This window comes from Trichosurus vulpecula, chromosome 7 (assembly GCF_011100635.1).
Source record: "Trichosurus vulpecula isolate mTriVul1 chromosome 7, mTriVul1.pri, whole genome shotgun sequence".
NCBI classification, from domain to species: Eukaryota; Metazoa; Chordata; class Mammalia; order Diprotodontia; family Phalangeridae; genus Trichosurus; species Trichosurus vulpecula.
The window spans coordinates 252,368,472-252,385,816 of record NC_050579.1 but is presented as its reverse complement, the minus strand read 5'-3'; the positions used below and the strand labels follow the sequence as shown (position 1 = coordinate 252,385,816).

General features: G+C 42.3%; 1 protein-coding gene across 1 annotated transcript in view; it reads left to right on the top strand.

The window, feature by feature from the left end:
• The window catches only part of TBC1D22B (TBC1 domain family member 22B), a 117,433-nt gene extending 101,694 nt beyond the window's left edge, over nt 1–15,739 (top strand). The window contains exons 11-13 of the mRNA XM_036769093.1: nt 2,041–2,168; nt 3,146–3,241; nt 13,655–15,739. Coding sequence (XP_036624988.1) covers nt 2,041–2,168; nt 3,146–3,241; nt 13,655–13,783 — 353 coding nt within the window. The 3' untranslated portion in view covers nt 13,784–15,739. The remainder of the gene's footprint in view (nt 1–2,040; nt 2,169–3,145; nt 3,242–13,654) is intronic.
• Nucleotides 15,740–17,345: the final 1,606 nt, after the last annotated feature.

Genomic DNA, 17,345 nt, shown 5'->3' with positions numbered 1-17,345 from the left:
AGTCTGTATGCGTTTAGTTTCTGATGGCTCAGTTCTCTGCACTTGTTTTATTTCTGTTGCTTATGGTTCCTTTTTTAATGTCTCCCATATTATATCGTTAGCACCATCAGGAAAAGGGCAGGGAGAATTTTTGTGAGGATCAACTGAGATAACGTATGTTAAATATTTCACAGACCTTATTGTTGTTGTATATTTTCTGACCTCTGAGTGCCTAATACAGGCTCTCAAGCACACACTCAAAAACCTCTCGTCCTTTGCATAACTGCTGGTTCCGGGGATTCCTTAGGGCAAGTGACACTGTGTGGCCCCACTTTGTCACTGGATGTCTGAGACCTGACTGAAGTGGGATGGTCAGCTTCTGTTTTTAGCATTGATAGTTTGATAACAGAAGAATGGTGTTTTAGAACAAAGATTTTTTAATATAGCTGTTAAATAATATGTGAAGGCCACAGTGAAGAAAAGGAAGGATCAGACACATTCTGTATTTCTTTAGAATGCTCTATCCATGTAAAAACCCCAAGGAATAGAAGTTAAGTAAAGAGGCAAATCTCCACTCACCAGAAAGAAAAGCTTTCCTATAATAGATGTATCCATTAATGGAATCGACTGTCTCAAGAAGAAATAAGCTCCCTTCGCTAGAAGTATTTAGGCAGAGCACTATTAACCATCTCTCAGGCATGCTGTAGAGCCTATTCCTCACCAAATCTGAGCTCTGAGGCCCCCTAAAATTCTTTGATTCTTTGGTAATATCAGAAGTTTGAAACAAATTCTTGAGTCCTTACCCAGGGGAATTAACAAGTTATACCAGACAGCTAAACCTTTTGTCTTCCATTTTTACAATTGAGATACCCTTAATGAGAGGAGGGCAATTATAACATGTGAGGTAGGCTGTTAATTTTTGCACTCTTTGACTAAACAACAGGATAGATTTATTTCATGGGCAGTATTAATGTGAAGTGGCTGGGAGGGAGAACATTGGTGTAGAATGAAGGGGAGGGAAGATTCCTGCCTGTCTCCAACTTCATAAAAGTGATGAGAACAAGAACTACTTTTCCTGTTGGGATGAAAACGTGTTAATTTTCCACTCTTCATTTTCCCTCACTCACTGAGCCAATTCTGCTTCCACAGAATTTCCCAAATCCCCTGTTCTCCCTTCACAGCCACCAGCCTCATTTAGCCCCACATTATCTCACATGTGGACTACTGCAATAGATTCCTAATTTTTCCACATGCCTCAGGCCTCTCTCTTTTTGTCAATTCTGTTTGACTCAGTTTTCTCAACTGTAAAATGGGGATGATAACAGCACCCACGTCACAGGGTTGTTAGGAGCAAATGAGATAATAGTTGTAACATGCTTAGCACGGTGCCTGGCACACAGTAGGCACCACATAAATGCTTATTCCTTTTTCAATCCAGCCTTATTGTCATTGAATGACATTCCCTAAAGCACAGATCTGACCTCATCAGTTACTGCTCAGAAGGGTTCCATTGGCTCTCTGTTCCCTTTTAGATAAAGAATAGACTCCCCATTTGCCATGGTCTCACTCCCACCTACCTTTCCAGGCTTTCCCTCTACGGAAGAGTTCGTTCTAGCCAAACTGATTTACTTAATGTTTCTCGTACACAGCAATCCACCTCCTGCCCCAGTATCTTTTCATAGGCTGCTCTTCATGCCTGGCTCCTATGCCCTTCTCACTTCCACCTCTTAGAATCCCTGAGTTTCCTTCAAAGCTTAGTTCAAATTCTCTCCCCTGCATGAGGCCTTTTTAGATCTTCCTCTGCTGCTAGTGCTGCCTGCCCCTCAGAGTACTTTGTATTCACTTCATGTATATTTTCTATTTACTTCTACGTGTAGATATTGTTTCCGCTGAGAGAATGTAAGTTCCTTGAGATCAGGGACTATTTTTCCCCCCTAGGGCCCAGAATAGTACCTAGCACATAATATTAAGTGCTTGTCAAATTAAATAATTATCAAATTCCTCAACAGGCCCAATTCCATAGGTTATGCTGTTGAGACCAATGGCATTTTCTTGTTTTAGAACAGGTACACAATCACTTCAGGAGGTACGAGGTTGAATATCTACAGTTCGCCTTTCGCTGGATGAATAATCTGCTTATGAGGGAACTGCCCCTCCGATGTACCATTCGGCTTTGGGACACCTACCAGGTACAGAAACATTCTATGCCCTCCCCCCAGTGCCGTCCTGAGGCTGCAGCTTGCTTCTTTGTGCTGCTGCGTGTTGCTCCTCCGCTTTTAAATCTTCTGTGCCTGCCGACAAGTTCAGACTCCATTGGCCAGCAGTCAGATCCTTCAGCAAGCTGATACCACTAGTCTTTTCTATGACTTCCACTTTTTGGTCAATATGGACTGCTCTCTACCATTTAATATGCCCTGCCCTTATCACCTTTGTCCCTTTCTGTTCACACTTTCTCTCCTGTCACCAGAATATCCCCTTCCCCCTCATCCTGTTGAATTCTGACCTTTCCTTTAGAGTCCCACTCAAATGCCTCCTCTTCCATGAAGCCTTCCCTAATTTATCAATCTATGTAACACTTTGTTTTGTTTTCTGCTTATGTGATGCTTTGTATCATGATTAGATGTTTGTGTGTCATCCCACTACTAGATTATAAACTCTATGAGTTCAAGGATAGTTTTTTATCTGGGGAGAAATAGCACCAAACATGGTACCTCAGAACATCATATAGGCAGTTAATTAAGGTTAAATTGAACGTTTTTGTTAAATAGCAGATTTCAGCTGCCCATTCATTTAGCTTTCCAAGTCTTCCAGAGACTCAGTGAGGTATTTGGAATAAATAATTTTCAGCAGAAACACCTCTTGCTTCTCATCAAGGAGTCAGATTTGGGTTCTATGTCAGTATGTCTGGTTTTGCTGCTTTTCTGTATAACAAAGGGAGGCTTTGTGGCAGGGTGGGGGAGGGGAGGTTGAGGGCAAGTATTGAGACGTCTGTGGTTCAACATTAAAAGAAACTAGTAAAACTTTTTTTTTTAAGTGATATTCAGGCTACCTGGATGTAAAGGGTTATTTTGTGAGTTTTAGGTGAATGTATTTTAATCTAGGGAAGAGTGAGACCTGGCCTCGTCATCTGAGTTTGGGATACTGACTCTCATTTCGTCCTTTCCAGTCTGAACCAGAAGGATTTTCTCATTTCCATCTCTATGTGTGTGCTGCCTTCTTGATTAAGTGGCGGAAGGAGATCTTGGATGAGGAGGATTTTCAGGTGAGTAGACAGGAGCCTACCTTGGGCTTGGTTGTTGTGTGTCAGAGCAGTAGCACCACGAGGATCTGTGAGCTTATAGCAAAGATGAGAAAACTAGTTTATTACTGGGTGCTTATAATTGTTCCCACACACAGCTGGTGTATCGTGGAGATTTGCGTGATTCCCTTTTAGTCGCTATGGCTTTGGGCATGATGTGATGTTGCTGGAGGAGTCCGTACCTCCCTACACCAACAGGGCAGCAGTGTACTGGCCTGGGAGTCAGGAAGACCTAGGTTCAATAGTTATTGGCTGTGTGATCTGAGCAAGCCACTTGGTTTCCCTGTGCCTCTTGTTTCTTCATTTATAAAATGGTAATTAGCCCTACCTCAGAGGACTATCATGGGGCTCAGATGATGCTGTATATAAAACACTTTGCAAAACTTTGGATGAATGCTAAATATCAGCTGTGATCGTACTATACTCTGCTTCAGCTAATGAGGGAGCCGACCAAGTGCCGCTGTTGAGAAGACAGCAGGGCCGCCTGGCAGATGTGAGAGAGATAAGTCGAGGGAAGCAGACACCTCTCATCCGTGGGTCTCATCTGGACCACTCAGTACCACCTCAGAATAGGTGGAAATGGCTGCCTCCAGACACTGCCTGCGTATGTGAACAGATCCAGGAGAAGCATGGAGGCTGTTTTAAATATGTATACACATAAGACCTTTACAAAAGTCCTTGTCTGATGCTTGGTTTGGAGGTGACCCCTTGGGCCTGTGTGCAAGCTCTGGTCAGGTCTGGGCCCCGGGGTGGATTAAATGTTGTTGTCCAAAGACCAGGATGACTACTGCAGCTGTATCAAGGGGCTTCCAGTCTGTCCCTGGAAAGAACGCCCACACTAGTGAAATCACGGATCCTTGCACAGAAGCCTTGGAAACAAGCTCCTTGAGAACAAGGACTATCTTTTACTTTTCTTTGTATCCTCAGGGATTAGCACGGTGCTTGACACATAATAGGTGATTAATAAATGCTGGCTGACTGACCGACTTTTGTAACTAAGTGTGAAAATCCTTGTCTTTGGGTGGGGTACTTAACAAGGCCCAGATCCTTTGAAATCAGGAGCAACATTTGACCTCCCAGGAGCAAGCATTTATTAGGCACTTAATATGTGTCTGGCCCTGTGCTAAGCCCTGAGATCCAAATACAAACAAAAAGAAAGGCAGCCCCTGTTCTCAAGGAGAAAGACTACCCCAGGGAGCTAAAAGGGAGGGGAGAAGGGCAAGGATGAAGGTACAGCGCCCTCTGGGGGGGAAGTCGAAGTCCCAAAAGTTGGAAGCACAGCCAGGAAGGGAATGACTGTTGACCAGCCTGGGTCTCTCCTCAAAACAGACATCATGAGAAACTCTCACATGGGAGAAGGAGGGCTATTCCAAGGTGAGAAGGCCACGGGGGAAGTTGGCTGTCCCAGAGTGAGAAAGTCTGAAGCATGGCCTAAAGGGGATAAACAAAGGAGACTGCCCATTGCCCACTGGGCTGTGTCAGATAGGACCAGAGATTTTTCAGCAAGAGAAAAGAAAGGACCTTTGTGAAAGCTATGGGGACCTAAGCAACCACGATGGTAATATTCCAACAGCCCTACCAAAAGCAGATTTGTAAACAATTATGAAATTGGAGCAGAACTTAAGGAATGTGTAGGTCCACGCTGCTAAGGGAGGCCAAAGAACAGAGGTAACACAGAGCAAAAAGCATCTCTGGCCTGTGACCAGTCAGGTACTGACTAATAAAACAGGTACTTTCAAGTAGCATTTCCATCTCACTGAGTGGTATCATGAAGCTGGAGCAGGGACACCCATGCAGAAGAGAAAGGGAAAGACAGTACCAGACCCACCCAAATAAAGGATCCAGAAAAGAGAAAACAGACATTCATGTGATTCCAAGGCTGTTCTGAACATGCTGTCAAGACTGCAGCCTAGTAATGAAGGCTCATAGCCACTGCCAGTGAGTGTTACGTGGTAGGTGTCAGAAATACTCTGGGATGGCCTCCTACCAAAAGTATGCTTTCAAATGGAGCCTGATATTGAGAATGTCATCTAATTTTATCCTCCTGAACCAGGCTCACAGACCCATTTCAAATATGATGAAGTGCTTTCCAGATCATCTGCAGTGACGATAGATGATTCTTGGGAAAATACACACATTTGCTGATATTGCTTTGGTCTGGCAGCAAGGTAGGAGAACAGCTTTTAGCCACATGGCTATCAGGTGGCCACTTTGAGGGAAGTGATGACCAAGACTAGAGAAGGTACAATGTATGGAAAACATTACCAGGTTTGGAAGCAGAAGACCTGAGTATGAATCCCAGCCCCGCTGTATAATACTCTGTGTGACCCCTCCCTGGGTCTCAGTTTCTTCATCTTTATATCAAGGACATTGGACTAAACTAATCCTGCAGATCCCTTCCAACTGTGAATCCTATGAAATGATAAAGATTCGCTTTTGGGAAACTCTTGTGAAGTACCCTTGTTTGCCAAAATATTACAGTCACCCTTGTGATGGTATCAAAAAACTGGAATTAAGGCGAATACCTATCAAATGGGAAATGGTTGGAAGCATTGCAGTGTATGAATGTAATATGATTTTGTTAGACAGTAAAAAAAAAAAGAAAAACAGTTAACATGAGGAATTCAGAAAAGCCTTTTTTCCAAAAAGACCTTATGAACTAATACAGAAAAATTGGAGCCAGAACACAATATATGCAGTGATTACATTACAGTAAATGAAAACAATTCTGAAAGGCAGCCATGTGACCTCTCATTAACTGTAATGACCACAGCTGGTTCCAGAGAACAGACTGTGACACACACTTGGTTCTTTTCAAAGAGGTGGGAGGATGAAGGGTGCGGGATACAGCATATGTTATTCAGTGAAGAGCCTGTTGGTCTATTTTCCTGAGCTCCTTTCTGTGTTGCAGTGAACTATTCATTGAGGGTGGCATGGGCATGTTGTCAAAGGACTATGATGGAAAAACAAGAGGCATCAAGAAAACTTCCCAAAAAGTAGAATCTTTAAGAAGCAAGGTGAAATTTAGAATTAGTATATAATTCTCTTGTATTTCCCTTCCTGTGCTGGCTCCGACTTTCTTCCTCAGACTTCCCAGTTGCTTCTTTTGTTTGCCAGTTGGCATCTAAGTGCTTTATATTTGCTTGGACTCTACTTTGGACTGCTAAGATGAAGGTGAAGCAGACAATTTACTCCCATCCCCTCATTTTACACGTGAAGACTTGAGACCCAGAAACATTGTACCTTGTCCTCAGTCACGCAGATAGTAAGTAGCAAAGCTGGGACATAAACTTGAAAGGTCCTCCTCCATGAATCAAGGACCTCATTCTCATGCTCTTTCCACGTCCATCCTGATCTTTCATGTCTTATAACCATGGAGGTAAACATCTCAACACATGGGATGTGAAGGACCAAAAGGAGGATCACATAGTGACTACAGGAAGGAGATCCCAGAAGCTAACATTCAGATTGTTAGACTGAAGTCTGGGACTCCACATTCTCTATATGTGCAAAAAAGTAAGGTTTTAGATTTATTAGAAATCTGAAAATTTTTGGAAATAGATGGAACTTGTCAGTGGTGGGATTCAAGTGAATTAACAACCCATTCTCCACAGAACCAATCTGAAGGTGCCACCCCTGCTGCTGACATGGTGGACTCAGGCGCTGCCTCTGCTAACAACTAGTTCATGGAACTAAACCTAAAATTAGGTACTGGTTCTACCAAACCGGTGCGAACCAGCTGAATGCCACCACTGGAACTTGTAGAAGAATGTTAGATTCCATTTGAACCAATTTTCTGGTGCTAAAAGTCCCTGGCCCCCTCCAAAAAAAAGACTGAAGTTTCTAAACTAAAATTTGAGGAAATTTAATAGCTCTGGCAGAGAAATCTCAGATGGATATTGGTTCCACCAGGATAGCTTAGAGGGAGTGCATGAGAAAAATGGGGCAACACAATTATTGATCCACTTAATCAAGTAACCAGTAAATCGTGGGAAATGACCAAACCAAAAATTTCTAAAAGCTTCGGTACTGATGCCAAGTGCCTAAGTGAGAGGTGGACTGGATTGCTCAGAATTTCATGAGAGAATCTCTGGAATGCAATAATTGACATCTCAGAAATTTGATGGAAGATAGGTTGCCCTTGAGAGTCTCAGAATTGGAAAGAATCTCAGAGAGACCATGTAATTCACCTGTACCTGAAGAAGAATCCTTCTTTTCCCAGGAATTCAGAGAACCAGCATCTTTGACAAGTGCTTTCATTTAGTCTCAACCTGAAATTTCCAGAGATGCACAGCTCACCGATTCCCAAGGTGCCACAGCCTATTCCACTTATGGGCACTCTAATTGTTAGTGGAGTTAGTCAGCTGCCCTGTAACCTCCCATTACTTAATCTAGTTCTGCCCAAGCAGATCAGACCCAATCCTCCTTCTACGTGACAGCTCCTCAGGTGCTGCCAGGGGGCAAACACTATAGGAAGGATGGAAGTAGGTGGGCAAGAAGTAAAAGCAGCATGAACAGTGGGAGGATAAGAACTATTGAACAAAGGAAGTGCCCTGTGTTCAAATTCTGTCATTTAATAAAATTATGGTAATAGAATTTTTTTTAACAATTCTACCCCCAACTTAATTTGACATTTTAGATGAGATCCCAGAAGCTGCAAAATTAATTCAAGCAGTAGTAAATGTACCCTGTTTACTTCAGTATCCACATACATATTGGTTCAATCGCCCTACCAAGAAGGAGTAACTTCTTTTCAGAACTCACTAATTTAGGATTTGCAAGGAAAGGAAGTAGTAGTTTGTTGATTTGTGGACAGGACTTGGTCTAGGTAGTGTCCGTGGGTTGACCATAGGCCTGCACAGCATATGGCCCACCAAAATATTTTGGGTGGCCCGCAAAAAATGTAGAGGTTATAAAACAGGCCTATACAACATACCACCCTCAAGCCACTTTGGTGGGCTGCAAATAACCTGTGGGCTATATGTGGTGCAGGCCTGGTCTACCACCATGTAATGATGACCACAGCACAGATAAATCCAGTGTTATGCTGGGAGGGAGAAAATTATTTCAAAAAGAGCTTGTCTCTGTGAACTTTTGGGGTGACTTATGTTGTCTTTTACTGTTAACATTCCAATTTTCAGCTACACTTCTATATTTCCGAGTGTAATCAAGAACACTTTCAAATTAATTTTCTTTTTAACTCTGTGTGGGCTGAGCTACTCCAGTCTTCTGTTTCTTCTCACTTTAGGTCTTGAAGCTGCCTCATTTCTTCCACCTACTTAAAGCACCGTTTGTTCTGTATTAAGGCCCTTTGATAATCCAGCAACCAGTAAACATTTATTTAGTGCCTACTGTGTGCCAGGCACTATGCTGTGCAAAAGAGAGCCCTGGCCCTCAAAGAGCTTACAATATAAATGGGAGAGACAGCATTTAAATAAATGTATGCAAAGCTAGCTATCTACAGGATAAATAGGAAATTATTGACAGAGTGAAGGCACTAGAATTAAGAGAGGCTGGGAAAGGGTTCCTATAGAAGGTGGAGTTTTATTTGGGACTTAAAGGAAACCAGTAGATGGTGGGTGAGATGAGGAAGGAGAACATTCCAGGCGTGGAGGACAGCCAGAGAAAATACCTAGAGCAGGATGAGTGCCTCATTCTTGGAACCACCAGGAGACCAGTGTCGTGGTATTGAAGAGTGCCTGAAAATACGGAATGCTTCGTGGACTTGCGTGTCACCCTTGTGCAGTGCTTCTTATTGGAGCTCACCTCCTCTCTAGTTAACTCCAGTTTTTCTTCATTTGCCTCTTGCTCAACCACAGACCTGAATGCCTTTTCCCTTATTGTTTGCTTTAGTCCCTGTCACAGCCTGTTACAGGGATTTCAGTACACAGTCCTTCACAAAAGAGACAGACTAACTAGTAATGTGCTAAAGAAATGTAGGCTCCCCCCATCCCCACTGGAACATTTTATTTGTATGCGTTTATTTGGGAATTTCTGTAGTTCTGAAACAATTCTTCTCAATATATCAGTGTGTTTATCAGAGCTCACCTCAGGGTCACCTCAGGCCATGACCCAAGAAAATTTCTGATCCCCTCAGCTACTGGTCCCCTTCCCCACCCCAGCAAAAAAGGAAAAAAAAACACCTTGAATCTATTTTGGATATGCTTATATATGTGTGTGTTTTTCACCCTCAGGAGATTGTAAGTTTCTCAGGGACAGGGACTGTTTCACTTTTGTCTTTTGTATCCCCAGCTATTACAGTGCCTGGCACATTTGTTGTTGCTCAGTTGATTCATTCATATCCGACTCTTCGTGTTGCCGTTTGGGATTTTCTTGGCAGATAATGGAGTGGTTTATCATTTCTTTCTCCAGTTCATTTTTAAAGATGAAGAAACTGAAGCAAACAGGGTCCTCTTTAGTGGGGACAAGACTTCTAGTCCTACTGGAAGTAAAAAGATCCCTAAAACATTTTTTAGGGTGGATGTTTTACAATCTGATGAAGATTCCTAAATCTCACAAGCTCATTTACACTTCTTCTGAAAAGGGTTTCAGTATGACCTTAAATGAAAAGGTGAGGTTTATCAGTAAAAACTACCCTTTTCCAGCCTTCACTACTCCAATAATTATATCATCTTGCTCATAACAAGTGTTTTTTTTCCTTCATGGAAGTAGTTAACCACTGTTCATTTGTTTACTGGTCTTCTCATTGTTCTTCCTTCAAGAAGACTGAGCTGACCTGTAAAACAATCAATAATAATAACCCTTCCAGCTGCAACGTCTCTAGCAAGAGTGCTCGTCTTTGTTAATTTTCTGAGGATTAGTTAGCCTATTCTTCATTGACCCTCTGTTAGTCCTTGGTATCGTTTTTCATTTTTTAGCCTTCAGTGTTGTGACTGACGCAGTTTCATTGTGGCTGTCGAGTGTGGAGAGGTCAGGCTTTTCAAGGACTATTCAAGCCCACAATGAAATTGCATTCTGCCAACAAGAATTTAAACGTGCTCTTTAAGAGCTATAACTTTTGCATATTGCCGTTGATTAATATTTTAAAACCACACAACAAAAGAGGGAATGGAGTCCAGAAACAGCTAGTAGTCTAGTTTATTTAAGACATAGAATATATGAAAGGGAGTGATATAAAATAAGCCTGGAAAGGTAGATAGGAGCCAGATTGTGTAGGGCTTTAAACACCAGCCTGAGGAACTTATATTAGAAGCAATAAAAATCTGCTTGAGATTTCTGAGCAGGCAGGTGACCTTGTCAGCTTCTGAATGATGGTCCCTTGTGTGTAAAGCTTACCTAGGCTGGAACAAAAATAGAAATGAGAGTTCTTTGCGTGGAAATGATTTATTGTGTGGGAAAAACTTTCTTTTCCTTCTTCCTCTTATCTTGGTTATTGTTTTAAACTAAAGTTATCTTTTCTCTTTCAATGAATAATGTGGTAGAACTGAATAATCATTAAAATTTGGAATGAATAATAATTACAATATTTAAACTGTCTTTTTAAAGGACTTTCATATCTACCCCCTTTATTTAATCATTCCTGTAGTTGCTTCCAGGGAGGGCAGCTTGTGGCCTCTCTGTTAAAAAAAAAAAAATGATACAACCTAGGTTTGAGATATTCAGTATCTTATCTAAGGTTCTTACAACAAAAGAAGAGCCGGGTGAGACTCAGATCCTAGATCATCTGACTTCTGGTGTTCTTTAGAGTCAGGTAACCAGCGTGAACAACCGACAATGCATAGTCCAGATCTGCTGCCATTTATTAGCTATGTGGAGTCACATGGGGGAGTGAGTCATTTAGTTCTTTTGAGCCTCAATTCTTTCATCTGTAAAATGAGCTGAATAATACTTTTACAACATACTTCACAGGGTTGTTGTGACCATAAAAATGAAATGGTGTGTGTGGAATGGTTTGTAAACTTTAAAGCACTATGTGAATATCAGCCATTAAGGGAAGGGAAATAAAAGGGTGGGGAAAGACTGGACAGAAAACAAGAAGGGTGCTTCATTAAATTCAAGCATTTGCTTAAGTTCTTGCTGTAGATATGTCCTAGGGAAGATGCAAAATTTTCGTCCCTGCCTTCAGGGAACTTATAGTCTAATTCAGGGATGCTTAACCTTTTTTTTCTGCAGTGTATCCCTTTAGCAGTCTGGTGAAACCTACAGACTCTTCAAAATAACATTCTTTTTTTTTTTAATCAGTTAATTTATTTTTAGTTTCTGACATTCACTTCCATAAGTTATAAATTTTCTCCCCCTCCCTCCCTTCCCCCCAAGATGGCATGCTGTCCAATATGGGCCCGACATATACATTCCTATTAAACGTATTTTCACATTAGTCATGTTGTATAGAAGAATTAGAATGAATGGAAGTAACCATGAGAAAGAAAAACATAAAACAAAACAAAAAAAGAAAATAGTCTGCTTCAATCTGCATTCAGACTCCATATTTCTTTTTCTAGATGTGGGTGGCATTTTCCATCATGAGTCTTTTGGAATTGTTTAAGGTCCTTGCATTGCTGAGAAAAGTTAAGTCTATCAAAGTTGGTCATCACACAATGTTGCTGTTACTGTGTACAGTGTTCTCCTGGGTCTGCTCCCCTCACTCAGCATCAGTTCAGGTTTTTCTGAAGTCTGCCTGCTCATCATTTCTTATAGCACAATAGTATTCCACTGCATTCATATACCACAACTTGTTCAGCCATTCCCCAGTTGATGAGCATCCCCTCAATTTCCAGTTCTTGGCCACCGCAAAAAGAGCTGCTATAAATATTTTTGTACATGTGGGTCCTTTTCCCATTTTTATGACCTGTTCGGGATACAACCCTAGATGTGGTAAAGGGCATGCACAATTTTGTAGCCCTTTGAGCATAGCTCCAAATTGCCCTCCAGAATGGTTGGATCAGTTTACAACTCTACCAACAATGCATTAGTGTTCCAATTTTCCCACATCTTCTCCAGCATTTATCATTTTCCTGTTTTATCATGTTAGCCAATTAGATAGGTATGGTGTGTTGCCTGCCTCAGAGTCATTTTGATTTGCATTTCTCTAATCAATAATGATTTAGAGCATTTTTTCATATGACTATAAATAGCTTTAATTTCTTCCTCTGAAAACTACCTGAAGAACCCCTGCTCTTGTGGGAGAGATATAACATATACATAAGTATTAATAATATAAAATAGCACATGAGTTTATAAGAAAAGTGCAGAGTACTAAGGGAGAGATGAGTTTCCTAAAGTACAACTCTGACTATGTCGTTCCCCGGTTTCATAAGATCCCATGGCTCCCTTTTAGCTCTAGGATCAAACAAAAGCTCATCCCTTTGGCATTCAGAGCTTTTCACAACCTTCCCCTAATGGACCTCCCCAACCTTATTACACATTATTACCCTTCACCCATGTTGTGGTCCAGTCGGACTAGTCTGTCTGTGCCTGATGCATGACACTGTATCTCCACTCCTGTCTCCCTGCCCTCTGTCCCCCATTCTTATCTCCCACTCCTTTCTTACTTTCACCTCTTGGAATCCCTGGTTTCCTTTAAAACTCAGACCCTGTCCCAGCATCTGCATGAGGAAGATTTCTGATCCCTCAGCTACTGATCCCCTCCCCTACCCGTGCAAAGAAGAAGAAAAGTCTACCTCGCATCTGTTTTGTATGTGCTTATGTATGTGTGTGTGTTTTTCACCGTCAGGAGATTGTAGGCTTCTCGAGGACAGGGACCGTTTCACTTTTGTCTTTTGTATCCCCAGCTATTAGCACAATGCCTAGCACATCTGTTGTTGTTGCTCAATCATATCCAAATCTTCGTGACCCCATTTGGGGTTTTCTTGGCAAAGATACTGGAGTGGTTTGCCATTTCCTTCTCCAGTTCATTTTTACAGATGAAGAAACTGAAGCAAACAGGGTTAAGTGACTTGCCCAGGGTCACACAGCTGATAAATGTCTGAGGCCGATTTTGAATTCAGATCTTCCTGACTCCAAGCCTGGTGCTCTATCTGCTATGCTACCTATCCACCCCTGCCTGGCACATAGTAGACATTTAATAAATATTCATTGATTGATCTATTGATCGAAGGACATTAATTTCCTCTCCTCCCCCAAGTAGAATATAAGCTCTTTGAGAGCAGGGATTGTTTAGTTTTTGTCTTTGAATCCCAGCACAGCACCATTCATGCAGTAGTTAATTTAAGTGAATTAAATTGTACTTTAGGCCATGATTTAAAGGAAGTAGAAGGTGTGATTTGGTGAATGTGGAAAGGGAAACTTTCATGTCGTTTGGGATGTTCTCAGCAGAGAGATGACCAAATTTGTGTCTTGGGACAGTTGGCCATGTTGCTTGGCATTGTGGTGTAATGAAACTTTCTTCCATTTCAGGGTCTCCTGATGTTGTTGCAAAACCTACCCACAATACACTGGGGTAATGAAGAGATCGGCCTTCTCCTGGCAGAAGCATACAGACTCAAGTACATGTTCGCGGACGCTCCCAATCACTACCGACGATAGGGGCTGCCTCCGTGCAGAGACCTGAACTTCCCCCATCACTGATGGCAATCTGATCACTGTGGCAATTGTTTGAGCCCTTGGACCCCGAGCCAGGAACCACTCCTGCTGTAAAACGCTCACATCAACCTAGGTCTTCACTTTGTGTGTGCCTGTACGCCACTCCATGTCTCTGGATGTGTGTCTCTTGGATATCAGTATTCCCTGCTGTGTAGGTGGGCTCACTTCTGGGAGAGGGTGGAAAGGAGAGTACAGGATCATCTCCTGCCAAGAGAGGAGCTAACAAAACAACGTGAGGGCTCAGGGTATCTGCCTGATCGCGCCCCTGCTTTGCCTGGTTGTCTCTTGTTACCCTACCCTGGCTGAGTCCATTGCTCTTCAGACACAGCTTAATCTGACCACAGGTAAAAATGCCTTATGTTGTTAAGACACCTGATCTCCATCATTCTCTCACCAACTCCACTCCCTTTGGCCAGTGCCCAATGATGGACAGCTTTCTAGGACCATTTTTATCAGATAATAGATGTGTTAAGGCATAGAGTTTTCCTGAGAGTATCTGGGAAATGCAGTGCATTTAAGGGCTGGGAACATTTGTTTTCCCTTTATTCACCCACATGTGTGCATGTGTGTCTTTGTGTGTACATCTGTGTGTGTGCGTGTATGTCTGCGTTGGCGTGCATGTCTGTATTGGCATGTGTGCACACCCTCAGGGCAAGGTATCCATTTGTGTCTAGACTAGCGCCACCATAACCAGCTGTGAATGACCCACGTGAACAGGTATACAAGCAGCCCTTTAAAAAGAATGGGGGTGGGAGGGAAAGAGACTTTTTGCCTCCTCAGACCCTTTCTCCATCATGACACTCCTAGGCATTATGTGTATATTGTGTTCTTATGTATATGGGTAAAGATGTACAATATATGTCCTCTTTGTAGCAGATATGATTTTATATTTATAATGTGCACCCATGTTTGAGGCCAATCTCAGTCTGATGCAGTAGGCATTCTATTTGCCAGATTTGGAAGGTAGAACATTTTGCCTACACACTAGCACATTTGAGGTTAGAAAGCTCCTCTCCTAACAAAATGCTGAACTCCAGTTTGGTTTTGCAGGCCCTCTGGTGGGAATGGCTTTTGAGGAAGGGCTGTTCAGAGCCAGAGTGATTACGGGGGAATAGGTTGTCCTTCCTCTGACACCAGCCCCTGGACATGCATTTGTTTCTCACAGCTTCCCTTCATCCTCCTCTTCCTTCGTTACCTTATCTTCCCTGTAGTTTCTGGTCTGCTCCTCACACTCCTCTCCCATTCACTGGGGGGTAGAACTCCTTGAACTTCAGTACCCTCTCACAGACAGTATCATAAGCAGAGGAGGAAGCCAGATCCATGGATTTTAGTCCTACCCCTTCCTTTTGTATCTGGAGTTTTTTTTTTCCTTTTTTAATCTTAATTCAGCATTTTATTCAGAATGGAAACTGTGACTGGTCAGTGCCAAGGGGAAAGGGAGGTGTGGTGTACACCCTGGGTTTTCTGGCTCTTACTCTTAAAAAGAGCTAAATGTCACACACCTCCCACCCCATCTCAGCCTCATCTTCAGAACAGTATGCTGTGGGGTTTGGGGGTGGTTAATAGAGAACATCAGTGTCTGCAACAGATGACTCCCACAACTTTCATTGCCAATAAACTCCAACCACTCCGGTACCGTGTTGTCTTCCTCATCTGGAGCTGTTTCTCAGGCGTTCTTCATGGCCCTTTCCTCCCTCTTCCTGTGGTATGGGCATCTCAGGTGGTCCCTACCCAAAGGCAGGGGGCTTGTGGTCCTTCCTCAGCAGGACTAATTAAAGAAAGACACTTGTGTTCCCAAGTGGTGGTTTTATTTTTTTAGTTTTTATGTTTGTATGGGAAATTGTGGATAAAGTGAAAGAATTGTAAATAAATAGTGAATTTCCTCCTCCATTTGCTGATTTTTCATCCCCTGAGATCATGGAAACTGGGGATTTAAGGACTTGTCTTCAATTCTTGGATTATGACACTATGAAGAATAGTTAAATAAGAAGCAGAGGTCCATTTCAAATCGTAAGAGGAATTGAGAGATTCAACAAGCACTTTGGGACTTTAAACACATTAATGTAATCCTACAGAGTCTGAGCTTTAAGGTTTTTTATCTAGACAAGAGATCTCCAAAATTTTTTGATAATGCATTAAATCAGTAACTGTTGATGCACATGCCACTCCCCAGCATGGGCCCAGGGTCTATTTAGTTACTTATAAATTGCATATTTGTTATTGTACTAATAATTATGTACCTTGTAAAACTTACACAAGAAACACCTTAAAAGAATAAGATAAAGATGAAGTAATGTTTGATCTCAAAACCAGTAGGAAGCCACTGGAGTTTGACTAGAGAAGTGACAGATGTAGAATTTCACTTACTGCCAGCTGTGTGGAGAATGACACGGAGTGAGGTGGGAATTTGAGGCAGGTAGACTAACAGAGCCAGGGGGACCTTCGTGGTCCCTAAATCTAGCCTTTTACAGATAGGGTTACACACATCTGCTAAGTGTCTGAAGCAGGATTTGAAGTCACGTCCCCCGACTCCCCAGGCCCTGAACAAGGGTGGTGGCTTTGTGAGTTGGAAGGGGGACAGATGTGAGAGATGATGTAGAGAATGAAATGATAATGATTTGACAAGTAATTGGATATTGGGATGAGGGGGAGGGGCGGGACAGGTGAGGGAAAGTGATGAGTGTAAGATAGCACCAAGATTGAGATCCTGGGTTAAGGATGGTAGTGTCCTCAACAAAAACAGGGAAGTTCTGAAGAAGGATGGTTTTTGGGAGGAAAGGTAGTAAGTTCTGTTTTGGACACAATGAGTGAAATGCTTACAAGCATATCCAATATAAAATGCATGATAAGCAGTTCATGATGTGGGACTGAAGCTCCCACATCAGGAGAGATTAGGACCAGATGACCTGGGAGTCATCTGCATAGAGAAGATAATGATTAAACCCACGGAAGCTGATGAAGTCACCAAATGAGTGTGTACAGAGGGAAGAAGAGGGTGTAGGACAGAGCCTCCCATTCCACCAACAGGAGGCATGATATGGATGAAGACCCAGTAAAGGTGACTGAAAAAGAGTTGTCAGACAGGTAGAAAGAGACCATAGCGTCCGTACTCCTGGATAGTAACTATCCAGGAAAAGAAGGTGGTCGGTAGTGTCAAATGCAGAAAGGTTTAAAAAAAATGAATGAAAATGGAGGGGGGAAATCAGATTTGGCAAGTAAGAGGTTACTGGTAACTTTGAAGAGGACAGTTTCAATTGAATAAGGAGTGAAAGAGAAGGTTGAGAACCTGAAAGAATGGTGGTGCCCTTTACAGGGTTTAGCTAGAAGATTCTGGCAGACTTTTTTCCCTAACAACCTTCTCATGGAATATTTATAAAATCATTGAGTGCATTCTGCCCACAATTACAGATGGATGGTTATGGATCCCCTAACTAATAGGTCCTTCTGGGAGTATTTCCTAGTCTTCTGGGAATTCACTACAGAAACACGTTGCAGTTGAAGATGG